The sequence below is a fragment of the Geotrypetes seraphini genome, chromosome 3 (assembly GCF_902459505.1).
Source record: "Geotrypetes seraphini chromosome 3, aGeoSer1.1, whole genome shotgun sequence".
NCBI lineage: Eukaryota > Metazoa > Chordata > Amphibia > Gymnophiona > Dermophiidae > Geotrypetes > Geotrypetes seraphini.
The window spans coordinates 412,685,350-412,712,518 of NC_047086.1; the positions used below are offsets into that span (position 1 = coordinate 412,685,350).

General features: G+C 46.7%; 2 protein-coding genes across 3 annotated transcripts in view; both read right to left on the reverse strand.

Annotated features, from left to right (window-relative positions):
• Window positions 1–27,169, reverse strand: part of PPP2R5D (protein phosphatase 2 regulatory subunit B'delta) — a 391,698-nt gene that overhangs the window by 300,700 nt on the left and 63,829 nt on the right. For both annotated transcript variants that reach the window (XM_033937705.1, XM_033937706.1), the window contains exon 4: window positions 13,548–13,747. In XM_033937705.1, coding sequence (XP_033793596.1) covers window positions 13,548–13,747 — 200 coding nt within the window. The remainder of the gene's footprint in view (window positions 1–13,547; window positions 13,748–27,169) is intronic.
• LOC117357324 lies at window positions 6,558–8,595 on the reverse strand. Its single transcript, XM_033937708.1, has 2 exons — window positions 6,889–8,595; window positions 6,558–6,788 (listed from the first exon to the last, which is right to left on the reverse strand). Exons 1-2 carry the CDS (start codon window positions 7,618–7,620, stop codon window positions 6,717–6,719), a joined length of 804 nt encoding a protein of 267 aa, XP_033793599.1. The 5' UTR covers window positions 7,621–8,595; the 3' UTR covers window positions 6,558–6,716.

Genomic DNA, 27,169 nt, shown 5'->3' on the forward strand with positions numbered 1-27,169 from the left:
TCTCCCCCTGCAGAAACCATGTTGGCTGGTTATCAGAAGTTCGTTTTTTTCAAAATGTTCATCGATGTTTTCTTTTATCAGTGCTTCCGCCATTTTCCCTGGAACCGAGATCAGACTCACCGGTCTGTAGTTTCCCGGGTCACCTCTTAATCCCTTTTTAAAGATGGGCGTAACGTTGGCTATCTTCCAGTCCTCCGGGATCACATCTGTTTTCAGAGATAGGTTGCAAATTTGCTGTAGTAGTTCCGCTATTTCCTCCTTTAATTCCTTCAGAACCCTTGTATGGATTCCATCTGGACCAGGGGATTTGTCAGTTTTTAGTTTTTCTATCTGCCTGCGCACATTATCAAGGCTCACTTTCATGGATGTTAACTTTTGAGCTTCATTTCCATTGAAGATTTGTTCAGGTTCCGGTATGTTGGTTGTGTCTTCGCTTGTAAATACAGACGAAAAGAACATGTTAAGTCTTTCTGCGACCTCTTTTTCTTCCTTCACCACTCCCTTCCAGTCTCCGTCGTCCAGTGGTCCCATCTCCTCTCTAGCCGGCTGTTTCCCTTTAACATATCTAAAGAACGGCTTGAAATTTCGTGCTTCCCTGGCTAGTCTCTCCTCATACTCTTTCTTGGCTTTTCGAACCACATGGTGACATTCTTTTTGATACTTCCTGTGCTCTATCCAGTTTCTCTCAGGTTTGTCCTTTTTCCATTTTCTGAATGAATTTTTCTTATTGCCTATCGCTTCCTTCACTATTTTAGTTATCCACGCCGGGTTTTTGTTCGACTCTTGTTGCACCCTTTTCTGAATCTGGGGATATGAGGGGGCATTTGAAACAGTAAACCTCTGGAGAGATTGGAAGAGATCATCCACCAGTGGAGAGGCTGTCTCAACGAAGAAGTCACTGTAATGTGCTGAGAGAGTGGATCGGAAGCTTGCGCCCACTGAAATGCCAGGGTCAACTGAGGAATTCTGAGGTGAAGTCTGGCAAAAGAAGTCACGTGAACTGTAGAGGCCATGTGACCTAGGAGAACCATCATGTGTCTCGCTGAAAGTGAAGTGAGGGATGACACCTTGAGACAAAGCTGCATGAGAGTATCCTGACACTGTTGAGGAAGGAATGCTTGAGTTGCACAGTGTCTAGTATAGCTCCAATGAACTGTAGGTTTTGAGAAGGCTGTAGCTGGGATTTGGGAAAGTTTATTTCGAACCCCAAATGTTGGAGGAACCAAATACTCCGTTGGGTCACTACAATAACCCCCTGAGAAGTTGAATCTTTGATGAGCCAATCGTCCAAGTATGGGAAAACCTGGAGACCATGGCTGCATAGAGCTGCTGCCACTACTACTAGGCACTTGGTGAAAACTCTGGGAGATGATGCCAGGCCAAAAGGCAGCACTCTGTACTGAAAATGATGATTTCCCACTCGAAATCCGAGAAACTTGCGGGAGGCCCCACCTGGAATACTGTGTGCAATTCTGGAGGCCGCATTACCGTAAGGATGTGCTGAGACTGGAGTCGGTCCAGAGAATGGCCACCCGGATGGTCTCGGGACTCAAGGATCTCCCATACGAGGAACGGCTGGATAAGTTTCAAGTTTCAAGTTTATTAGGATTTTATATACCGCCTATCAAGGTTATCTAAGCGGTTTTTACAATCAGGTACTCAAGCATTTTCCCTCTCTGTCCCGGTGGGCTCACAATCTATCTAACGTACCTGGGGCTATGGAGGATTAAGTGACTTGCCCAGGGTCACAAGGAGCAGTGCGGGGTTTGAACCCACAACCCCAGGGTGCTGAGGCTGTAGATCCAACCACTGCGCCACACACTCCTCACGTGACACGTGGGATCTATTCACAGAGAAATGTAGGGGAGGGTCATAGAAACATAGAAATAGACGGCAGATAAGGGCCACGGCCCATCTAGTCTGCCCACCTTAATGACCCTCCCCTACCTTTCTCTGTGAATAGATCTCACGTGTCTATCCCATTTGGCCTTAAAATCAGGCACGCTGCTGGCCTCAATCACCTGTAGTGGAAGACTATTCCAGCGATCAACCACTCTTTCAGTGAAAAAGAATTTCCTGGTGTCACCTCGCAGTTTCCCGCCCCTGATTTTCCACGGATGCCCTCTTGTTGTCGTGGGACCCTTGAAAAAGAAGATATCTTCCTCCGCCTCAATGCGGCCCGTAAGATACTTGAACGTCTCGATCATGTCTCCCCTCTCTCTGCGCTCCTCGAGCGAGTATAGCTGTAATTTGTCAAGCCGTTCTTCGTATGGAAGATCCTTGAGTCCCGAGACCATCCGGGTGGCCATTCTCTGCACCGACTCCAGTCTCAGCACATCCTTGCGATAATGTGGCCTCCAAAATTGCACACAGTATTCCAGGTGGTTATTGGGTCATTGGGGTGGGCAGACTAGATGGGCCGTGGCCCTTATCTGCCGTCTATTTCTATGTTTCTATGAGGCTGGATAAATGGGAATATGAGTGTATGCCTCCTTGAGATCCAGAGAGCATAACCAATCATTGTGATCCAGAAAGGGATACAAAGATGCTAGAGACAGCATTCAAAATCTTTCTTTGACAAAAAATTTGTTGAGAGCTCTGAGATCCAATATAGGACATAGATCGCCCATCTTCTTCAGGACAAGGAAGGAACGGGAGTAAAACCCCGTGCTCTGCTGTTCCAGAGGAACTTCCTCGATGGCATGGAGACGAAGCAGAGCTTGAGCTTCCTGAAGAAGAAGGGTGGTCTGCGACGGATTGGAAGGATACTCTCTTGGGGGGAGATCTGGTGGAACCTGAAGGAAGTGAAGAGTAAAACCTTCCCTGATTATTGTGAGGACCCAGAGGTTGGATGTAATTAGTTCCCATCGTTGATAAAAATGATGGAGATGACCTCCTATGGGAAGAGGAGAGGACAGAGGCAGAATGACTGAGGCTATGCTCTGTGTTAGATGGTCAAAAAGGCTGAGTGGACTTAGGTGCAGCAGGAGTCTGAGGCTTATGCTGCCGCTGTTGTTGTTGCTGTTGTTTCTTAGGAGGTGGCCTTGCCTTCTGAGGATAGCGCCGCTGATAAGATAGAGGAGGTCTATAAATCTTAGCAGTGGAAGGCTTCAGCTTAACTGTAGAGGCAAACGATTTCTCATGCTCAGACAAGCGTTTTGTAGCTGCCTCAATCGAGTCATCAAACAGCTCATTCCCCTGACATGGGATGTTGGCCAGTCGATCCTGCAGATTTGGATCCATATCTACAGTGCGTAACCAGGCTAGATGATGCATGGCCACCGAGAACGCAGTGACCCTGGAGGACATCTCAAAAGCATCATATGCAGCCTGAACCATATGCATGCGAAGTTGACCTAGAGTTGAATGCATATGCTGGAACTCTGGTAGGCAATGTTTTGGAAGATACTTGAAGAAAATAGGCATAGCGTTGACCTAATGCTTGAGATAGAAACATAGAAACATAGAAAAAGACGGCAGAAAAGGGCTATAGCCCACCAAGTCTGTCCATTCCAATTATCCGCCCCCCAGAGTTCACTCCCCTAGAGATCTCACGTGAATATCCCATTTCTTCTTAAAATCCGTCACGCTGCTGGCCTTAATCACCTGCAATGGGAGTCTATTCCAATGATCCACCACTCTCTCGGTGAAGAAGTACTTTCTGGAGTCGCTATGAAATTTCCCTCCCCTGATTTTCAACGGATGCCCTCTGGTGTTTGAGGGTCCCATGAGACAGAAGAGATCATCTTCCGACTCGATGCGTTCCGTGATGTACTTATACGTTTCAATCATGTCTCCCCGTTCTCTTCTTTCCTCAAGTGAGTACAACCGCAACTTTTTTAGTCTTTCTTCATACGTGAGATCCTTGAGCCCCAAGACCATCCTTGTCGCCATTCGTTGAACCGACTCGATTCTTAGTATGTCTTTACGGTAGTGTGGTCTCCTGAACTGAACACAGTACTCCAAGTGAGGCCTCACCATGGATCTGTATAACGGCATCATTACTTCAGGTCTCCTGCTGACAAAACTTCTGCGGATGCAACCCATCATCTGTCTTGCCCCGGAGGAAGCCTTCTCCACTTGATTGGCAGCCTTCATATCCTCACTAATAATCACCCCTAGATCGCGTTCTGCAGTGGTCTTAACCAATGTTTCTCCATTCAGTACATAAGTTCTACGTGAATTATTCTTGCCCAAGTGCATTATCTTGCATTTTTTAGCATTGAAGCCTAGCTGCCAAGTAGTTGACCATCTTTCCAGCAGTAGTAGATCATGTGTCATATTGTCAGGTAATACGCTTTTGCCTACTATGTTGCAAAGTTTGGCGTCGTCAGCAAACAGTGCAACCCTTCCTTTAAGTCCTTGCGTCATATCTCTTATGAATAAATTGAATAGAATCGGGCCCAGGACTGAGCCCTGCGGCACCCCACTGATCACATCCGACGCCTTGGATGGGGTACCGTTCACCACCACCCTTTGAAGTCTACCGCTCAGCCAATCCCCAACCCAAGTAGTTAGAGTGTCTCCCAACCCCATCGTTTTCAACTTGTTCAATAGCCTTCTGTGTGGGACACTATCAAATGCTTTACTGAAATCCCAATATACCACATCCAGTGATTCTCCAGCATCCAGTTGTCTAGTAACCCAGTTAAAAAAGTTAATCAGATTAGATTGGCATGATCTACCCTGGGTGAACCCGTGTTGGTGGGGGTCACGTAGGTTATCCTCGTTTAAGATTGTGTCAAGATTCTGTTTAATCAGAGTTTCCATGAGTTTACACACTACAGATGTGAGACTCACTGGTCTGTAGTTTGCCGTCTCTGTCCTGCAGCCCTTTTTGTGGAGTGGAACTACGTTAGCTGTTTTCCAGTCCAAGGGGACTCTTCCTGTGCATAAGGAAAGATTGAAAAGCACAGATAACGGTTCCGCCAGGACTTCGCTCAATTCCCTGAGCACCCTGGGGTGTACGTTGTCCGGTCCCATGGCCTTGTTTACTTTGAGTCTTGATAGTTCGTTGTAGACGCTACTGGGCGTAAACTCGAAATCCTGAAACGGGTCTTTCTGGTTATCTCCCGTCTGAAGTTGTGGACCAGCTCCTGGTGCTTCACAGGTGAAGACTGAACAGAAGTATTCGTTTAGTAGGTTTGCCTTGGCAGAATCGGATTCTGCAAAGTTACCGTCCGATTGCTTCAGCCGTTCTATCCCAACTTTGTTTCTTTTCCTGTCACTAATATAGCTAAAGAAAGTTTTATCCCCTTTCTTAATATTCCGTGCTAGCTCTTCTTCCATTCGGAGTTTGGCCTCTCTGACTTCTTTTTTGACAGATTTAGCTGTCAAGGTAGTCCTTTTTCGCCTCCTGGTACCCTAAATGTTTGTAGGTGATGAATGCTTCCTTTTTCTTCTTAACTAGGTCCGAAATTTCTTTAGTGAACCATCGGGGTCTTTTGGTTCTCCTGCTTTTATTTACTGTTCTTATGTATCGGTTTGTTGCTTCATGTAGGATAGACTTCAGAGACGACCACATATCCTCTAAATTGTCAGATTTTGTTTGTTTATATAGCTCCTGATAGACGAAATCTCCCATACGGTTGAAGTCAGTGCCTCTAAAGTTGAGAACCCTTGTTGCTGTGGTTGACTTAGAGAAATCTTTCCTGAGGTTGAGCCATATCATATTATGGTCGCTGGAGGCCAGTGTATCACCCACCGAGACGTCTAAGACGCTATCCCCGTTGGTGAGTACCAGGTCCAGAATCGCCTGGTCCCTGGTGGGTTCCAGCACCATTTGCTTGAGACGTGCACCCTTTATGGAGGTTAATATTCTTTTACTGCTACCTGTAGTTGCGGTGAGTGTGTTCCAATCTACATCGGGCTTGTTGAAGTCTCCCATCACTACTGTGTCCCCGCGTAGTGTGATGTTCTCTATGTCTTCGATTAATTCCATGTCTTTGTTTTCCTGTTGCCTGGGAGGTCTATATATCACACCAAGGTAAAGGCATTTTTCATTCCCTCTGGCCAGGTTCACACAGAGTGATTCCCCGGTGTATCCTACATCTGTGATTCTGGTAGTTTTGATGCTTTCCCTGGTGTATAGCGCTACACCTCCTCCCGATTTACCTTCCCTGTCACAACGAAGTAGGTTGTAGCCCGGTATGACCATATCCCACCCATGTGAGTCCGTGAACCAGGTTTCGGATATGGCTATTACATCAAGATCGGCATTTGCTATTTCAGTTTCCAATTCTAGAATTTTATTGCCCAAGCTGTGTGCATTAACATACATAGCCCTCCATGCCTGCGAATAGATTCCCTTATGAGTTAGTTTGGCTCCTAAATTATTATTACTAACTCTCCCTGAATTATCGTGGATATCATTGGTACTTACCTTAGGCTCTTTAGTGCGACTTGCCTCCTCAGTATGGTTTCTTACTGCTATGGGATATAAGTATGTACCCTCCCCCAACTTACCTAGTTTAAAGCCCTATGGAGTAGGCGGGCCAGACGATGTCCAAACACGCTCCTACCTCTTCTGGTCAGGTGAAGTCCGTCTGGTCCTTGTAGTCCCTGGAATGTCTCGCCGTGGTCTAGGAATCCAAAGTTCATTTCTTTACACCATTCGCGTAGCCATTCGTTAGTCCGTTGGATGCACTCTTCTCTACCTCTGCCCTTGTTTCTTACCGGAAGAATTGACAAAAAGACCACCTGTGCCCCTATTTGCTTCAACTTCTTTCCCAGTGCTCCAAAGTCTCTGGGAATGTTCTCTGTGGTACTCTTAGCAGTGTCGTTTGTGCCTACATGGATGAGAAACATGGGAAAATAATCATTAGGTTTTAGAAGTTTGTCAAGGCTGGTAGTAATATCCTGGATCCTTGCTCCAGGGAGACAGCAGACCTCTCTTGACTGCAGATTAGGCCTGCAAATGGGTCCCTCGGTGCCCCTTAGCATGGAGTCTCCAATGACTACCACTCTACGTTCCTTCCGGGGGGGCCCTGAATTCGAGGCTGGGAGCTGGGCATCCTCCTGAGTCCCATCTGCTGTTTCCTCGGTGGTTCCTTCTTGTAGGATCTGGAATTTGTTTCCGAGAGTGAGTTGTGGTATTGATGTAGAACTACCCTGTTGGAGAGAAAAAGAAGAAGAAGAAGAAGGTGAGAATGAGGTGTGTTTTCTTCGCTTGCCCGTAGAGGAGGTCACCAGTTGCCAGGGGCCGGCATCTCTAATCATCTCCTGTACTCTAATCGTTGTATTTAGGGCTATAGGTATGGGCGTGTCGAGAATGGACCTGTCGTGGGTTCTCTCTGTGATGTGTGACAGTTCCAGGATGGCATCGTCAATGAAGGCCTCGTCATCCCTGATGCTCCTTAGGCGCTTTACCTCCTCCCTGAGGCTCAGCAGTTCCTGCAGGATATCCTCATCTAAGTTTCCTCGTACCGGCTCCTCCGTCTGCATAGAGACTGTAGTGTACCTTGGGAGGGGGATAGTCTCGGTCTGCACTGAGACCTCTACCCTCCGATCTGTGTCTCCCTCTTCCTTCTTTGTACAGACCTCGGCCATTCCCTGGGTCCCTCCGGATGCTGGAGTGCTGACCTTGATAGTAGCTTTGGTGCTCCGTGTCCTCCCTGCCATTTCCTAGTATGTGATATTTATTTCTGTAAAGAGAAAGGTTGAGATGTCAGAGAGTGAGTAAAGATAAAGATGATGATAGAGATATTAGAGAGTTTGAGAGTTTTAGTGACTCTGATAGGTTCGAGGGAAGAATAGCGTATGGGTGTGAGAAGAAAAGAAAGGGAAGAGTGTGTTTGGTTGAGTATGAGAAAAAGAGTTTAGATTAGGCCTTGTATAAGGCCCTTCTCGAGGCCCTTCGCAAAGGTGCTTTCGCTAAGGCGAGCGCCTTTGCCGCTCGCCTTCGCCGCACGCCGAACGGCTGCGCGCCGTTGGCTTGCCTCCTTTAAAGGAGAAGCCCGGTCGCGAGTCGCTGATGCGTAGGGGTGGGCGGAGCTTACTCTTGCCGCTGCCCCGGTCGTCCCTCAGCCGCCCCGACTGCCTCAGCGCTTCTCAGCGCTTGCTCTGCCTCCCCACGTGCTCCTCAGATCTCCTGCTGCTGAATCCGGACTGCGCCCGTTGGCTTGCCTCCTTTAAAGGAGGAGCCCGGTCGCGAGTCGCTGACACGTAGGGGGTGGGCGGAGCTTACTCTCGCCGCTGCCCCGGTCGTCCCTCAGCCGCCCCGACTGCCTCAGCGCTTCTCAGCGCTTGCTCTGCCTCCCCACGTGCTCCTCAGATCTCCTGCTGCTGAATCCGGACTGCGCCCGTTGGCTTGCCTCCTTTAAAGGAGGGGCCCGGTTGCGAGTCGCTGACGCGTAGGGGGTGGGCGGAGCTTACTCTCGCCGCTGCCCCTGTCGTCCCTCAGCCGCCCCGACTGCCTCAGCGCTTCTCAGCGCTTGCTCTGCCTCCCCACGTGCTCCTCAGATCTCCTGCTGCTGAATCCAGACTGCGCCCGTTGGCTTGCCTCCTTTAAAGGAGGAGCCCGGTCGCGAGTCGCTGACGTGTAGGGGGTGGGCGGAGCTTACTCTCGCCGCTGCCCTGGTCGTCCCTCAGCCGCCCCGACTGCCTCAGCGCTTCTCAGACAAAATTGTAGTTTAAAATTCTATTTGTCATCATAGAATTTTGATACAGCCAATGGCCAAACTTGTCCATGGTCCTGCCCTCTCGACCAGGAGGGATGGTGGCATAAACTTTGGCAGGATTGGATCTTTTTAAAGAAGACTCCACAAGAAGAGATTGATGGGATAGTTGAAACTTCTCAAATCCCTTAGAATGGACCATTTTATAATGATATTCTAGATTTGCTAGCACAGCAGGAATGGAGTATGGTATATCTAGGTTCCTCTTGAAAGTTTGAGAAAAAATGCCATTCATGGGTAATTTGAGAGAATCCCTAGGTGGATTAGGTATACCCAGCTCTTCCAAATACTCCTTAGAGTATTTAGAATCAGACTCCGAGGTAATTTTGAGATATTTACTCATTTGACATAAGAATTTTATGAAGGACACTGGATCAGAAGAGTGACCTTGTTGAGGTGAAGGTGAACGAGAACCTCTCGAGGTACACTTTACAGCACAGAAGGCGAAGCCTCTCTGGAATATTGACACCGCAGATCTGAATCCATAGGCATAGATGAAGATGACAACCACTTCTAGAACGAGTGGGAGAAGCAGAACATTTTCGTTTTGAAGAACCAGCTGGTGAAGAAAACCTCGCAGGAGAAGAACTCGACTGGCGAGAATGCTGAGGCTCCACAATAGATTTCCTTGAGAAAGGAGTTGGTGGCCTCGAAGAGTCTTGATGCTTCGATAAATGATGTCTGTCTCGAGAAGAAGACCTGGGCCTCGATGAATGCCTTGACAAATGATGTGAAGAAGAACTATGTCTCGAATCATGGGCCCATGATAGAGTCGAATCCAGCTTCAATGAGGAATGTCGAGGAGTCCTCACCCTGTGCCTCGAAGAAGGCAATGCCTTATGTGTAGAGATTGGAGATCGAAGTCGACACACTGATAAGGACTCAGCTCCTTGTGGAGATGTATCTCGAGGTATTCTCAAGGACTCAACTCCTTGTATAGAGTGTGCAGATTGATCTTGAGGCACTCTGAAGGACTCGACTCCTTGAAAAGAGTGGTCAGGTTAAACTCAAGGCACTCTCAAGGACTCGACTCCTTGTATTACTGCTCAGGCTGGACTGCAGGAAGCAGGGTTGATGTAGGAGTCAATTTGGCAAGCATATTACCAAACTCCTGATGTAGAATAGTTTCCAACATATTCTGCAAAGCCAGCACCAAGACCTTGGAGCTGGTACAATTGGTGTGGCTATAGACTCCGAAGAAGACGACCTTGAGGAAGAGTGTTGCCTCGATTTTGAGACATGCTTCTTGGGAAATCTCGAAGTGACCGGGTCCACCAGTCCTGCTGTTGAAATGGCCTGTGACTCCTGATGGGTTGGCTTGGATAGCTTACCAGATGGAGACACTGATGATAAAGGCCCCTCCAGAGAGGATTTAGCCGACTTCCCCGAGGATGAGGACGTTCCCATCGAGGAAGATTTTAGCGAGGTCGAGAATGAAGCTTTGGGCCCCACAAAAGATTTCAATGGAATCGAGGTCGAGGCCACAATCGGGATCAAGGCTTTAGTTGAAGAAAGATCCATTCCCCCAAAGATTTTTCAATCTGAACTCGACGACGTTTAAGAGCTCGATTTTGAAGTGTAGAATAGAGGGCGTACGACTCCAGATGATGATCAGGTCCTAAACACTGCACACACCACTTATGTGGGTTAGTGATGGAGATCGCGCATTGACACCGGCTACACTTCTTAAATCCTGTGACTGGCTGGGACATGGAATGAAACATGGCCGCCATGACACAACCGAAAAAATTAAACAAAGACTTTTTTTTAAAACGCATAATACAGCGACCCAGTAAAAAAAAAGAAAATACACGAAACACGGTGAGAGAAGGCACGAATAAAACTAACTCTCAAGCAGAGCCTTGAAACGAGGGCTTCTCAGCTCCACGGAAAATTTAGAACTGAGGAGACGCACGCCTTACATCGGGCAGGAAGGAACTCGTACATGCGCAGTGCAGCAGTCGTAAACTTTCTAAAAAGTTTTTCAAGCAAGTCTGCTTGTGAAGCTGTCCGCATCGGGTTTCCGTGGTTGACATCACCCATATGTGAGAATATGCTGCTTCCTTGTCCTGGGATAATTTCTATATCTCTATCACCTCTGAAGGTCTACTATACAATTAATTTATATTAATAAATGAAGTTGTATTTCAGCAGGTATATACTGTAGTTACTATACCTGATTCTTTGCGAGTCTGATTTATAATAATCGGTGCTTTGATTGAAGGGCACATATGTTACACTTTAATTAGTAAAGGGCAATTTTTGTGTCTTTATAAAAACCATCTCCCTGAAAGTTGCCACACAAACTTACACCTGCTCTGAGACAGGATTAAGTGTGCCCTTGTATGACAGTGAGACTTGGCATATATCCCCACAGTTTAGAAATTAAAGGGACCTACACTCGCCCATTGGAAGATTTTGATGATTCAGCAGGCTGGACTTGATCGTCAGACTATTGTATATATGGACGCTAGACAAGGCACTTTATTTGTTCAATATTGGTTGCCTTTTTGTAATACTTTGACACATCAGACACGTAGTAGACTGCTGAATTAGATGCTGTTGTGGGTTGTCTTGTGACAAACTTTACTGCTGTTCCAGGAGGGGGGTGATGGAGGGCTTCTTTGAATGTTCTGTGTATCTGTAAGACATGTACTTGAAAGTTTTTGAATTTAATAAAAATGATTGTGCATAAATTAAAGGGAAACATAGCATGACAGATATATTGTAAATGGAGAAGTTACTCCAATCCATGAACATAAAACTTGCCATATTGGGACAGACTAAAGGTTCATCAAGCACAGTATCCTGTTTCCAGCAGTGGCCAACCCAAGTACTAAGCACCTAGCTACAGAACATATCATATACCTGCATAACTTAGGCACACACATTTGAGATTATCTAAATAATAAAACCCTAGAGCGTGCATGCACTCTTGAAACTTCGTGATTCCTGGCGCCGTGAGGTGTGCCTCCGTGCCGAATTTGATTTTCGAACACAGAGACAGGCCAGAACATGAAGCAACACCCCCCTCACCATCACTCACCGCCAGAGTGCCGCTGGTTCGGAGGGGGGTGCACAGGCGCACCTGCCAGCATCTTCCCTCTTGCCTGCTCACCCGCCCACCGCCGCAGACAGGAGGCTGCCGAAACGCACCAAGCTTCCCCGGGGGGGGGGGAGGGGGGGGAGGAACGGCAAGCGACGGCGAGGAGGGAGTTGGAGCAGGCCGCAGAGGCTTTCGGTGCCTGCAGGCCGCAGCGGCTTCAGGCGGATGTCGGTGGAGGGCAGAGTTGTTGGTGTCGGCTTCAGGCGGATGTCGGTGGAGGTAAGGGTTGCTGCTGAACATGGGAAGAGGTGCTGATAGACGGGGGGGAGGCAAAAAAAGAAAGGGAGGCCTACTGCTGGACAGGAGGAACAGAAAAGAGGTACTGCTGGACAGGGGAAGCGGTGCTGATGGACGGGGGGGGGGGCAAAAAAAGGAAGGGAGGCCTACTGCTGGACAGGGGGAGTAAAAAAGAGGTGCTGATTGTCACACTCCCGGTACCGGGTTGTCAGGTTGGCCACCGGGTAGTGTGCAAAGAACTTGTCCTGAGCGTGCCATCTTAAGGTAGAAGGGTCCTGCTGGCATTAATAGTAGGGTAATAAAACATTCCCCAAGAACAAAAGAATATCAAACCAGAAGAGCAAGCTTTAATCAAGCAGCACTCTGGAATTGGCAGTGCTGTCAGTGTAGGTACTGTTTCTCAAAACAGGCCTTAACAAAACTCACAGGCCTCTGCCTTTCCACAGGTAAGTATCCCGGTCTGGCTTCAAGGAATAAATTCACAGTTCATAACAGAACTATAGCAATACGGAGAAGCCAGCTTGCATAGTCTTTAAGTGTAACTTATTCAACTGGCCTAGCGGATGCTGGACAGGGAGCAGAGAAGGGAGCAGAGAAGGGGTACTACTGGACAGAGGGGAGGTAAAGGTAAGGGAGAAGGGCTACTTCTGGAAAGGGGGGAGCGGGCAGGGAGAGAGACAGCAAGAAAGACAGACAGAAAGAAAGAAAGAAAGAGAAAGAAATGCCTAAGTCTATACATCTATTCTAGCACCCGTTAATGTAATAGGCTAAAAAACTATTGGAATATAAATTAATAAAATGCAATGAAATAAAATCGATCTAGGCTCAGTAATATCTTTGGCCTTAAAAATACATCAGAGTCCTTGAAAGTGTTTTAAGCTTTGCCAATAGTATTGCAAATGTTATTTGGGAAAAAGAGACCAATCAGGGAGGAGATGACAGTGGGACTTGAGAACCCTGTGTGTATCCCTACTATCTTATGTCTACAAAAGCTGGGAATAGATTTTCAGAAAGCAAAGAAATGCATTTGTGGATCTTAATGTGGCACATTATATACACCAAGCAGGGCAGTTTCTCTAATGTCCACAGCTTCCCTGACCCAAAGAGACATCCATCCACCCAGGCCAGCAACACTGCAAGCTTCCCACACACACAAGTACACTACAGAACAGGTCGAGCACAGCAACATCAACACAATCCCCATCACAGACCAGGTTAAACACAGGTAGCAGCAATCCCACACATTCCTACACACACACTCTGTACAAAGTCAGTCCAGCTTACGCAATAAATTCCCACCAACAGACAACAGTAACTCCTAAGAAAAACACAAAGACCACACCCACACAACAAACAAAGCAGCAGAGTGGAGTCCATAAAGAAACACCTTTATTGCAAGCTACTGAGAGGCAGGACCCAGTGCAGCAAAAGAGTGACATGCAGCAGCACTTGCTCTGCTAGGCGTGCAGGTGTGGTCTCTGTGTTCTGCTACTGCCTTTCAAGCACATAAACAACTTCCTCACTCTTACCATAAGGACAGCCTCTGGGTAGATGGATTCTGTAACCACATCGCGATTATGTGTAATATATTCCACCATTTCATTCAGACCTGCACGCTTCACTTCCTTAAACTTCAAATCACTGAGCGGGTCTGACACAAAGTCAAAAAGAACACAACACTGCCGCAGCTTCTGGACGAAGAGCTCCTCTCGCTCATGAGCAGGAGAATCTGAGGGAAAGAAAACAGACAAAAAGTTAACATACATCCCAGCCCCAGTTCCAAATAAGCTGAAACCATAACACAGCAAAAACAAAACAAAAAAAGGTCAAGCTAAAAGAATAACAAAACAAAGAAAGGAAGCAGATAGAAAAGGAAATTCTGTGAAAGATGAAGCACTTACCATATCAAACATTTTCTTCTATACCGCATTTTCTGCTAGATTCACTGCAGTTTTAAGATTAACAAGATTTAAGATCAGGACATGTACATTGGATGTAGAATTGGGGGAATCATAGAAACATGATTGCAGATAAAGGCCAAATGGCCCATCCAGTCTGCCCATCCGCAGTAACCTCTCCCTAAGACAGGGGTGTCCAATGTCGATCCTTGAGGGCCGCAATCCAGTCGGGTTTTCAGGATTTCCCCAATGAATATGCATGAGATCTATTTGCATGCACTGCTTTCAATGCATATTCAATGGGGAAATCCTGAAAACCCGACTGGATTGCGGCCCTCGAGGACCGACATTGGACACCCCTGCCCTAAGAGATCCCAAGTGCCTATCCCACGCCTTCTTGAATTCAGACACAGTCTCTGTTTCTACTACCTGTTCCGGGAGACTGGTCAACGCATCTATTACCCTATCTGTAAAAAAGTATTTCTTTAGATTACTCCAGAGCCTATCAGCTCTTAACTTCATTCTAAGCCCTTTCATTCCAGAGCTTCCTTTCAAATAAAAGAAACTCGACTCATGCGCATTTAAACGTCTCTATCATATCTCCCCTCTTCTATCTTTCCTCCAAAGTATACAAATTGAAATCTTTAAGTCTGTCCCCATACGCCTTATAACGAAAACCACGCACCATTTTAGTAGCCTTCCTCTGGACCGACTCCATCCTTTTTATATCTTTTTGAAGGTACGGCTTCCAGAATTGTACACAATATTCTAAATGAGGTCTCATCAAAGTCTTATTATACAGGGGCATCAATATCTCCTTTTTCCTACTGGCCATACCAGCCCCTATGCAACCTAGCTTTCGCCATCACCTTTTCAACTTGTTTGGTCACCTTAAGATCATCCCATACAATCACACCCAAGCCCCGCTCTTCCGTCGTGCACATAAGTTCTTAATCCCCTAAACTGTACTGTTCCCTCTGCTTTTTGCAGCCCAAATGCATGACCTTGCTTTTCTTAGCATTAAATTTTAGCTTCCAAATTTCAGACCATTCTTCAAGTTTCACCAGGTCTTTCTTCATGTTATTCACACCATCCTGGGTATCTGCTCTATTGCAGATTTTGGTATCATCCGCAAAGAGAAGTCTTAACCAACAGTCCTGCAGCAATATCGTTTATAAAAATGTTAAAAAGAACAGGCCCAAGAACAGAACCTTGAACCACACCACTGGTAACATCCCTTTCTTCAGAGCAATCTCAATTAATCACTACCCTCTGTCGCCTACCACTCAACCAGTTCTTTCTTTTTCTTCTTCTTATTATTATTTATTTAAAAGTTTTTCAAGTTACATATCAAGTATTCACTTGTACATTAAGTGGGTTAGTCAAGATATAATTTTCATTAGGAACATAGATCACATTTTTTATAACAGAGAAAAAATATATGGCTAACTCAACTCAAGTCCACAAACTACAATTCCAAGATTACATTAAAGCGAGCTAAAAGAAATATAGATCTATACAGAGCTGAGATAGGAGCACCTTATGAAAACTATAGAGCACTTGTTTTTACTTCATCCAATCGAGACAGAGCCAAAAAAGCAGTTAACTGTTGAGGTTCAAAGAAAACATATTTGACTGAGCAGTGGCATATAATGCACTTGCAAGGATGTCTCAAATAAAATGTTGGCCTCAATGCAATGATCCCAGGTCTCAAAAGACGACGCTTTTGAGTTTTACATCCAAGAAACTCTTTCTGTTTGTTTTTAAAGAAAAGTCTCAATAACCACATTTTATCAATTGAGAGAGCTACAGTTAGTATCAATGTAAAATTTCTGATACATTCAATGGTGCTTGGTCAGATATTTTATTCTGTAATTGAGTCCCATTTTTATTTGGTAAATGGTGGTAAGGTTTCCTCAGGGACTTGCAAAATTTCCACCATGTATCTCCTAAGCATTTCCCTAGGAGTCACCATTGTTAATCTAGGAAAATTAATTAGTCTCAGGTTATTATTTCATGAGTTGTTCTCAAATGTTTCTAATTTCTTCCTAAGATTAACATTATCCTTGATTAGGCCTCTTGTACTTGTAGCTCCAGGTACATTAGATAGATTGTGAGCCCACCGGGACAGAGAGGGAAAATGCTTGAGTACCTGATTGTAAAAACCGCTTAGATAACTTTGATAGGCGGTATATAAAATCCTAATAAACTTGAAACTTGAAACTTTAACCGATAATAGCTCTTGATCATGCTTTTGAACAGATGATTTAGTAACAGTCAGATCTTCTCTTAAATCCTTAAGCTCCTTAGTGTGTTGAATCAGTTAGAACATAAGAACATAAGAAATCGCCTCCGCTGAGTCAGACCAGAGGTCCATCCCACCCAGCGGTCCGCTCCCACGGCGGCTCATCAGGCCTAATTGCCTGAACAGTGTCCATGACTAATTTTGTAACTGCCTCTAATCCTCTAATCCTATCCCTATTACCTACCTCTACTCCTATCTGTACCCCTCAATCCCTTTGTCCTCCAGGTACCTGTCAAGACCCTCTTTGAAGCCCTGTAGTGTGCTTCTGCTTATCACATCCTCTGGTAGCGCGTTCCATGTATCCACCACCCTCTGAGTGAAAAAGAACTTCCTGGCGTTTGTTCTAAACCTTTCCCCTTTCAATTTCTCCGAGTGCCCCCTTGTGCTTGTGGTTCCCCGTAATTTGAAAAATCTGTCCCTGTCCACTCTTTCTATGCCCTTCATGATCTTGAAGGTTTCTATCATGTCTCCTCTAAGTCTCCGCTTTTCTAGGGAGAAAAGCCCCAACTTCTTCAGTCTGTCAGTATATGAGAGGTCTTCCATACCCTTTATTAGCTTAGTTGCTCTTCTCTGGACTCTCTCAAGTACCGCCATGTCCTTCTTGAGGTACGGCGACCAGTACTGGACACAGTACTCCAGGTGCGGGCGCACCATTGCACGATACAGTGGCAGGATTACTTCCTTCGTCCTGGTCGTGATACCCTTCCTAATGATGCCCAACATTCTGTTCGCCTTCCTTGAGGCTGTGGCGCACTGTGCTGACGCCTTCAATGATGTGTCTACCATCACTCCCAGGTCTCTTTCAAGGTTACTCACCCCTAGCGGTGATCCCCCCCATTTTGTAAGTGAACATCGGGTTCTTTTTTCCTACATGCATGACCTTGCATTTCCCTATGTTGAAGCTCATTTGCCACTTTTTGGCCCAATCTTCCAGCGTTGTCAGATCTTTTTGGAGGTCTTCGCAGTCCTCCATGGTTTTGACCCTGCTGTATAGTTTAGTGTCATCCTCAAATTTAATAATCTCACATTTTGTTCCTGCCTCCAGGTCGTTGATAAATATATTGAACAGAAGCGGTCCCAGCACCGACCCCTGCGGAACTCCGCTCGTGACCCATTGCCAGTGTGAGTAATGGCCTTTTATTCCAACCCTCTGTTTCCTGTCCGCCAGCCAGTTTTTGATCCATCGGTGGACCTCCCCTTGCACCCCGTGGTTCCATAGCTTCCTTAGCAGTCTTTCATGTGGTACCTTGTCGAAGGCTTTTTGGAAGTCAAGGTAAATGATGTCTATAGATTCCCCTTTATCCACTTGGCTGCTTACCCCCTCAAAGAAGTATAATAAGTTAGTGAGGCATGACCTGCCCTTGCAGAAGCCATGCTGGCTCGGCTTTAGCTGCCCAGTGTTTTCGATGTGTTCCCAGATGCAGTCTTTAATCAGCGCTTCCATCATCTTTCCCGGGACCGAGGTCAAGCTCACCGGCCTGTAGTTTCCTGGGTCTCCCCTTGAGCCTTTCTTGAAGATGGGCGTGACATTTGCTATTTTCCAGTCTTCCGGAATCTCTCCAGTTTTTAAGGATAGGTTGCATATTTGTCGAAGTGGCTCAGCTATTTCGTTCCTTAGTTCCTTGAGTACCCTTGGGTGAATGCCATCCGGACCTGGCGATTTGTCGCTCTTTAGCCTGTCTATCTGCCTAAGGACATCCACTTTGCTCACTCTAGTTGGACCAGATTTTCATCCTGATGTCCTTTTACGATCTCCTCGGGTTCCGGAATGTTGGTTGTGTCCTCTCTCGTGAAGACTGACGTGAAGAACTCGTTTAACCTGTCAGCTATCTCCTTTTCCTCTTTTACCACTCCCTTTCTGTCTCCATCATCCAAGGGTCCCACTTCCTCCCTTGCCGGTTGCTTCCCCTTGATGTACCTGAAGAACGATTTGAAGTTTGTTGCTTCCCCCGCCAGTCTCTCTTCATATTCTCTTTTTGCTTTCCTAACCACTCGGTGACACTCCTTTTGGTGTTTTTTATGTTCCTTTTGGCTGTCCTCTGATCGATCCTTTTTCCATTTTTTGAAAGATGCCTTCTTGTCATTTATCGCCTTTTTCACTGCATTTGTTATTCACACTGGGTTTTTAGTTCTATTCTTCTTGCACCCTTTCCTGAACTTGGGGACGCACAGGGTCTGTGCTTCGTGCACCATGTCCTTAAGTAGGGTCCAGGCTTTTTCTAAAGACTCCATCTTCCTTGCGGTGTTGTTGAGTTTCTTTCCCACCATTTTCCTCATGGCATCATAATTCCCTTTTTTGAAGCTGAGTGCTGTCGTTGTAGTTCTATTCACCTTTGTAGATCCAATTTCTAGCCTGTACTGGATCGTGTTGTGGTCGCTGTTTCCTAGTGGGGCTAGTACCGCCACCTCCTTGGCGGGTCCCCCTAGTCCATTGAAGATTAGGTCAAGAGTTGCATCCCCCCGTGTTGGTTCTGTGACCAGCTGTTCCATAAAACAGTCCCTTGTGACCTCCAGGAATGCGGTCTCCCTCATGCAGTTTGAGTGCCCGATACTCCAGTCTATTCCCGGGTAGTTGAAGTCCCCCAACCCAACACACTTCCGCTTTTGCATACTTGCCTCATTTCAGCCTCCAGATCCTGGTCGGTTTCTTCCATTTGTCCAGGTGGGCGATAGTACAGACCCAATTTTATGTCTGCTCCAGAACCTCCGGATAGCTTAACCCATAGTGATTCCAAGTCATCCGCCCTTACTGCTGATTCCATCCTGGTTGAAGGTATGGAATCCTTAATATATAGCGCTATTCCTCCACCCTTTTTGTGTGGCCTATCTCTCCTGTAGAGTTTGAACCCTGGCAAAGCCACACCCCATTCATTCTCATCGGTCCACCATGTTTCTGTGACTCCAATTATGTCTAGGCCCTTTTTGCTGGCTAGGACTTCCAGCTCTCCCATTTTAGCCCTTAGGCTATGTATATGCAGTGTATGTCCCGGTTGTTCGCCTTTCTTGCTGGTTTTCCTTGTGGTTTGGCACTCCTGGTGACCCCCTCGTGAGTTGCCAGTCCCCAAGCCTCGTCCCGGACATCCTCCTCCTGTGGGGTGTCTGTTTTGTCCTCAGCCCGTTTCCCCATTTTTGGTTCAACATCCTTGTCCCTGGTGCTCTGCATTGCGTCCTTAGGTCCTTTCCCCAAAAATTTCCACTCAGTCCTCTGCATTGCGTCCTTAGGTCCTTCTTCAAAAAATTCCCACTCAGTCCCGAGCCCTCTTTTACAATGTCCTTGCTCAGTATCTTTATTTGATACTTTTGTCCGATGTGTCAGATCGACTGTCGGCTTTCCCCTCTTCCTCAGTTTAAAGCCAAATCTATGACATTCTGGACGTTGCGTGCCAGCATCCTCATCCCAGTCGTGCTCAGATGCAGTCCGTCTCTCCTGTAGAGCTTATTCTTTCCCAAGAAAGTTGTCCAGTTCCGAATAAAAAGGAAACCCTCCTCTTCGCACCATCTCAATATATTGGAAATTGGGACTAATAGTTTTTGAAAAGTTTGCAATTAAATCCCATAAGAACTCCAGGGTCACTTGTGCGAGCTTTTCCAAAATTGAAAACTTTTGCTGAGTGAAAAAATGCTCACCCTCTGAAGAAAGTTCTTGGCTTTGCTCTGGCTGGTTTCCTTCACCTCCCGTTGCTGTATTAATCCCGGATTCTCCTGCAGCAGCTCCTTGAACAGGGAGCTCTGTCTCCACACTTCCCAGAATCAAACTAGCTGCCTCTGGGGAAAGAACCCCCCTTTTTCTTCTTTTCCCGACAGCCTAAATGCACTAATGCCAAAACAGAGGGGCAGGAGTGCTGCTGGCGTTTTGCGGTGCTCTGAGACTTTTGGCAACATTGAGGAGCTGTTGCGGCGAATGCAGGGAGCTGTAACCCCGATGTCAGAAATTAGCCCGCTGAGGGCACCTGGACACAGCGAGACCAGAGCTGCATCTCTTGGGCCGAATACTACGCTCAGTCTGGACATGAGAGCCCCACCCCCGCGACCTCAGATTACCAGCTCTCCCACAGGCGAGGAAACCTCTGAGATGGGGGAGGTTCTCACTCAACCAGTTCTTGACCCAGCCCACCACTTTGGGACCCAGCCCAAGGGCACTCAATTTATTTATTAGACGTCTCTGTGGAACACTGTTAAAGGCTTTGCTAAAATCTAAATGCACCACATCTAGCACACTCCTTCTATCCAATTCTCTGGTAACTTAGTCAAAGAAATTGATCAGATTTGTCTGACAAGACCTACCTCTAGTAAATCTATCTCATGTTGCCTCTGGTCCTGTAATCCACAGGATTCCAGAAACTTCACCATTCTCTGTTTTAAAAGCATTTTCATTGATTTGCCTACCACAGAAGTCAGACTTACTGGCCTGTAATTCCCTACTTCTTCCTTACTTTCACTTTTGTGGAGAGGGACCACATCCGCCCTTCTCCAGTCCTCCGGTACCACTCTAGAGACTCATTGAAAAGGTCAGACAGTGGATCCACCAGAACTTCCCAAAGTTCTTTCAGCACCTTCGGATGTACACCATCTAGCCCCATCGTTTTGTCCACTTTTATTTTAGCTAGCTCCTCACGAACACAACCCTCTGAAATTCAAGAAATTTGTCAAATGATCTAACCAAACTGTATCAACCATTCACAGATCCCGACGCATACTATAGCTATCAACCTAGTAATCTCCCTGGGAAAACCCAGGCTAATGTAAAATTATGTCCTACCTGTTAATTTTCTTTCCTTTAGAAGTAGCAGATGAATCCAGAGACCAATGGGATACCTCACATCTACCAGCAGGTGGAGATAGAGAAACTGATTAACAGGTGTACTTATTTGCTGGCACTCCTCTTGTCTCATCAGTATAGCTCCTTGCCCAAGCACATTTAACCATCAATAGGTATAGCATGTAAAAAACTTCTTTCCCAGAACACATCGCAACCAGCAATGATACAGAATATCATCATTAAGAACACCCAATCACTAAAAGTCGCACCCGAAAAAACCAACGACCAAATACCAGAAAGGGTGGGGCTCTGGATTCATCTGCTACTTCTAAAGGAAAGAAAATTAACAGGTAGGACATAATTTTACATTCCTTAGCAAAGCAGCAGATGAATCCAGAGACCAATGGGATGTAGCAAAGCAATCCTTAATCTGGGTGGGGAGTAAATGTCGCCTTCGCAACGACCGAAGCATCACAAAAACCCCTACCGCATGTGCCCGCACATCCATGCAGAGCCGTGGAGAGAAGGTACTCTCGGAAGACCAGTTAACCTTGAGACAAATTACCTCCAAGGCACAACCTCTGGGCCGAGCCCACGAAGCAGCCATCGCCCCAGCGGAATGGTCATGAAGTTCAATCGCCACCCGCTCCCCTGCCAGCAGGCAAGTATAAAGAATGTCCTCCTGGACCATTGAGCGAGGTAGGCATCGGACGCCGCCATACGCCTGAGGCGTCCCTTGAAGAATCCCAAAAAGGAGATATAAACAACTAACAGTTGTAAGAAACCGAGCTCGCGGAGAACGCTACATACGTTTCAAAAAATGCAGTGAATAAAAGTACTGCCTCCACTATCTCCTCCCAGGAAGAAGGAAGGAAAAGCGAGCATGATGTAAAAGAAAGGATGACACCCCCCTAGAAAGAAATAGTGGTACCATCCGAACTGACACCCCATATGACGGAAATAAGGAATAGGAATCCCCATTGAATAAGGCCTGCAACATCGCAACTGCAAAGCTGAAGCCATGGCCACAAGGAAACCCATGGTCAACCGCACAGCTCCCTAGAGTCCCAAAGGACAAGGCTAAAATGAAGCTATCAGGAACATAGAAGAAGTACGTGAATGAATTACCCCAAACCGGGCTTTCTAAGAGGCGCATGAATATTCCGCCTTCTGTTTAGGAACTGAACTACAGGAAGCTGAGAAGTCATCGAAGGGCCCTATACCTAGTTCCTGTCACAAGCCAAGAATGGCAGATGAAGCTGAAGGGAATTGAACGCTATGCCATCGGCAATATACCTGTGCTACAAAGGAACTCAGGAAGGGTGCAACTGTTGAGAAGTATTCAAGAAAGGAAAAACCTCCAAAAGGAAGCAGAAGCCACAGGATAAGACGTCTGTAGCGCCTGGATAAGAGAAGAAATAACCTGCTTCTCATTACCCTCACACGCCAGTGAAGACTCGCTCAAAAGTTAGGTCGTAATACCAAAGTAGTATGCATATCCATGTTGATCTCAAGCAAGGAGAGCAAAGCCGGAGATAAAAGGAAACTTCTTAGTCCAGCTGTCGAAAGGCTCATCAGATCCACATAGCAAGGATGGCGCAACCAAGCCAGAGATTGTACAAATACTGTGCCCCGAAAGCAAGCTTGAGATGGCAAATCCAAGCTCTCATCAGCCAGGGGAAAACACTGAAAAAGAGAAACCAGAGGTGAGAAAGAGGCCACACTGTTACACCCTCTAACTCCCGCTTCCTGTGCCCGTCTAAGAAGCTAGGAAGCATGGAATTGTGAGACGAGGCCATGAGGTCAAGTTCCAGGAGATCTCACTTCCACAAAAAAATGGAACGCCTGAGCCAAAATTCCCAACATCCAGGATGTGGAAGATATCACTATCATTAACGTCTACACTTCTAGAGCGTACACCGTGCTGTACACTGTAACATCTAATAAATGGGCCATGCTCAGATTTCGCAGAGAGAAAGACTAACCAAACTCTTTTCCTGACCTGAGAAACGATCTGCCAACAGAATAGAAAGATGAGGGTCCACCCATCGAAGTAGAACAACTACTGTACTTGGCAACTGAGTACATCACCTACTGCCCAAGCTGCAGAGAAATACCCCCATCATAATACTGATTGAAAGGGTCCTCAGCGGCATTCCGGAAGAATGGTCTGAAGCTCCAGAAAGGAAGCTTGACCATGCTCAAGAGTAGAAGAAGGAACCAGTATTAAGTCGCCTCTGAAGACCCGACTCCTGAAGTTGAGGATGGAAGCCACCGAGCCCCCCAATCTGACAGGCCTGAATGGTCGGTGGTCATGAACTAGTCCAGGAAAAGACCGAGGTATGCCCTGGAAAGACAATCTTGCTGAGCCCCAAATTCATACAAAGCTATGTAGGCGAAGCATAGCAACTAATAGGAGCCCAGAGCGACCGAGAACCACCGGAACAAAAGCGGCTGTTGAGCCTTAGAAGGGAAAGCAAGCCGAGGTTCCCAGAGGGGTTAGCAAAATGGATGCTAGAATCTGAACAGAATCCCTTACTCTTAGCCATGGTAAGCGAAGAACGCCAATCTGAGATCGAGACCCCACACTCAAGTCTCTGGAAAGAAATACATGTCTCTCCTATAAGAAGAACCGCATCAACCCGATATACCTATAAAAATTACAGGAAAAACAAAGAGCAATGCAAATTTGAAGATGCGCATGTAAAGAACTGAAGGAAAAGATACCACCCACTTCGTGTCAGTCAAAAGACCCGACTGGAAGTCGTCCGAATCAAGCAGGCAGTCAAGCAGAAATCAGATAAATAGTCTGGCAGTGCCAACGAACCCTTAGGTAGGCGAAATGGAATGTGCCAAAACCGAACGCGCTGCTCCAAGAGAGGCAGGCAAACCTAGTGCTGACTCAGAGTCCATAGAGAAAATGTAAATATCTTCCCAGGTTGACTGCAGAAATGGGTAACCCTGAGAAACTAATGCAGCCGAATGGAATCCAGCCTGCCCATAGCCCCCGTCTTGGCCACCCACTATTAAGTGGTACCCTAAAAACTACAATAACTGTCCCGAGGACCAGCAACACTTCAAAGAGAAACGCAAAACAGAGAGACTCCATGAACGAACTGGAAACGTGAGGAGGATGCAAAGGAAAGACAAGGCGCACCAGGCGCAATCCAGAAGCAGCATCCGCCTCTCCAGAGAAACGAGCTGTACATGGCCGCAAACAGACCAGGTTTCCACTCCAAAAGAGAGCTTAAGGGGAGAATTAATTGGGCATACCGTGCCAGCTACCCTACGAACTCGCAAGCAGAGGATCTCGCCCTTAGGGATCAGCAGCCACTTAGACCATGCTTCTAGAGCGGAAGGCCGTCTAGCTTTTTTTTTTTTTTTTTTTTTAAACTCGACTTGAACCCTCCGCCACTTCTTTTGGAGCCATATCAGCTCTACTCCTTAGCTGCGGCTGAACCTCAGCTCCTTGTTACTAACCTAGCACACAACCCTTGCGCCACCCAGGTTTTCACAGACAAGCTGGCCCACAGCAAGAAGAAAAGAACCATCAGGCCTCAAGAGAGACCTCCAACTCGGAATTCCTGCATACTACCCTGAAGAAACATGTCTAGAGCACAAGCAGGCGGACGCAGCACACAGGCAGAAGGCCTAAGGAAACCTCCAACATCGCCGAATGTTATCGGAACCCCGAGTGAAGCAATGAACCACACGAATGATACACTGGCACGCCCTTGCCACCTACTCCACCTTGCTGTTCGCCACCCATAAGGCAGCAAAACCAAGCGTAGGCAGCCAACTCAGGGCAGAAATTTAATGTGTAAGTGCATAGGTATATAAATGGACAGCCCCAAATAACAACCAGTTGCCATTTCTCTTTTTTTTTTTATTTTTTAAGAGACGCATGTGGAATAACACCCCAGCAAATTGAGCACTGCAATACGGGGCAAAGCTGATTTCAACAGGGCTGACGATTCAACCTAGCACCCCAGTACCAGGAAAATCGTTATAGCACTACCAGATACCAGCCGCGTGGCTCCAAGGCACCAAGCAGAGGAAAACAGACCCCAGGCAGAATCCTTACCATACAGTCACCCTGGGAGACAATAGGATAGGACTGCACCAAGATCCTTAAACTCCCTGCTGCTGATCTCCCTCAGTGGCAATTTGCCTGTATCGCCTCAGTGCAGGGAGAAGCTGCAGCTGAGAAACCAAGCATGGGTCTCCCACTCCAGCCACCTGAGGCACAGCCAGAAGGCTCCTCAAGAACAGCCGCCGGAGAAAAACTCTCACAGGGAATCAAACTGATCCGGCAACAGCAAATGTCACCCACAGCCGCATCAAATTGCATTACCCTCTTTTTTTTTTTTTTAAATAAGAAGAACAGGGAGACTGCGGGGAGCGCCGAGAGAAGTCAGCTGCCGAACCGACTCCGAGGATGCAGCGGCGCCCCCGCCAGCATCTGAGTCTTAGCACGAGTCTCCTGCTCGCTGAAAAGGCACCGGCTCCGCAAATATGTCCATGCGTGCAACCGGAACCCCGCCGCGGCCTATGCCGGGTAAACGGCAGCTGAAGGGAACAGGCCGGAAACGGTAGGGCCCTCCCGACCAAACATTATCACAAGCCCGCGTCTCCCGCGCGCGGGAAGGAACCGGCTCGGCCAATCGCGCCCCATTTTGAAAGTTGGAGCCCACCAGGCAAAAAATAAATCTCAAACACGAGCGAACTGTCCCAAGTGCAGTGAGTCAGAAATAAATAATCAAGGTGGCGAACCACGCGACTGCACAGCCGCAGTTTCCACCGAATTTACAACCCACAGAACTCAGGACACCAACCAAACCCTGCAGTTCCAAGATAAATGCAAAAACAAAAACTCACTAAGAAATATAAACCACAGTTGAAATACAAAAAGAAATACTCACAACCTTGTCAGCAGGGCTGGCAGACGCCGGCAGACACCGGCCGAGCCCCACAGGAAGGGCCCATGCATAAGGTAGGTCTCTTTCATTTTTTTTTTTTTATAAGGGAAAGAAGAAAAAAATTAGAGACCAAATTAAACCCTCTATCATTGGAGGGAGGGTGAGGCAGGGACAAGGGGGGGCCCAAGTGTAACCTCTAAAGCCGGCACCATTTAGCCAGACACCCCTATCTCACTGAAGAGAAAAATCTCAACAGGAGAAATAGAATGGCTGTCTCACTGAAGAGAAAACCTCAAAAGGAGGCAATAAAGTTCTAGTCACAGCCAGAATCCAGGAGCTAGTTGAATAGCGACTTCCACCTGCTTGGAGATAGAGAATACTGATGAGACAGGAGGAGTGCCAGCAAATAAGTACACCTGTTAATCAGTTTCTCTATCTCCACCTGCTGGTAGATGTGAGGTATCCCATTGGTCTCTGGATTCATCTGCTGCTTTGCTAAGGAATTTCTTGTTGTAAACCACCTAGAACTGAAAGGTATTGGCGGCATAGAAGACATCATAGTAACATTGTAGATGACGGCAGATAAAAACCCGAATGATCCATCCAGTCTGCCCAATCTGATTAAATATAAATTTTTCTTCTTCTTTTTAGCTATTTCTGGGCAAGAATCCAAAGCTCTGCCAAGTACTGAGCTTATGTTCCAACTACTGAAGTCTCTGTCAAAGCTCACTCCAGCACTACTGAAGTCTCCATCAAAGCTCACTTCAGCCCATCTACACCATCCCAGCCATTGAAGCCCGCCCCAGCCCATCTTCAACCAAACAGCCATATACAGACACAGACTGTGCAAGTCTGCCCAGTACTGGCCTTAGTTCAATATTTACTATTATTTTCTGATTCTAGATCCTCTGTGTTAATCCCACGCTTCTTTGAACTCAGTCACTGTTTTCCTCTCCACCACCTCTCTCGGGAGCACAATCCAGGCATCCACCAGCCTCTCCATAAAGTAGAATTTCCTAACATTGCTCTTGAATCTAAAACCCCTCAACCTCAAATTATGTCCTCTGGTTTTACCATTTTCCTTTCTCTGGAAACGATTTTGTTCTACGTTAATACCCAAGTTAATTAAACCACCAAAAGAGAAGGAACCACTATACAGTAACTCAGCTCAGAGACATAAAACTCTGAAGAGGGGGAGGTTACCCCCTCTTGGGGCAAGAGTTTATCATCCAATCATAGCAGGGACCCCGATGAGCTGTTCTTTGCAAAT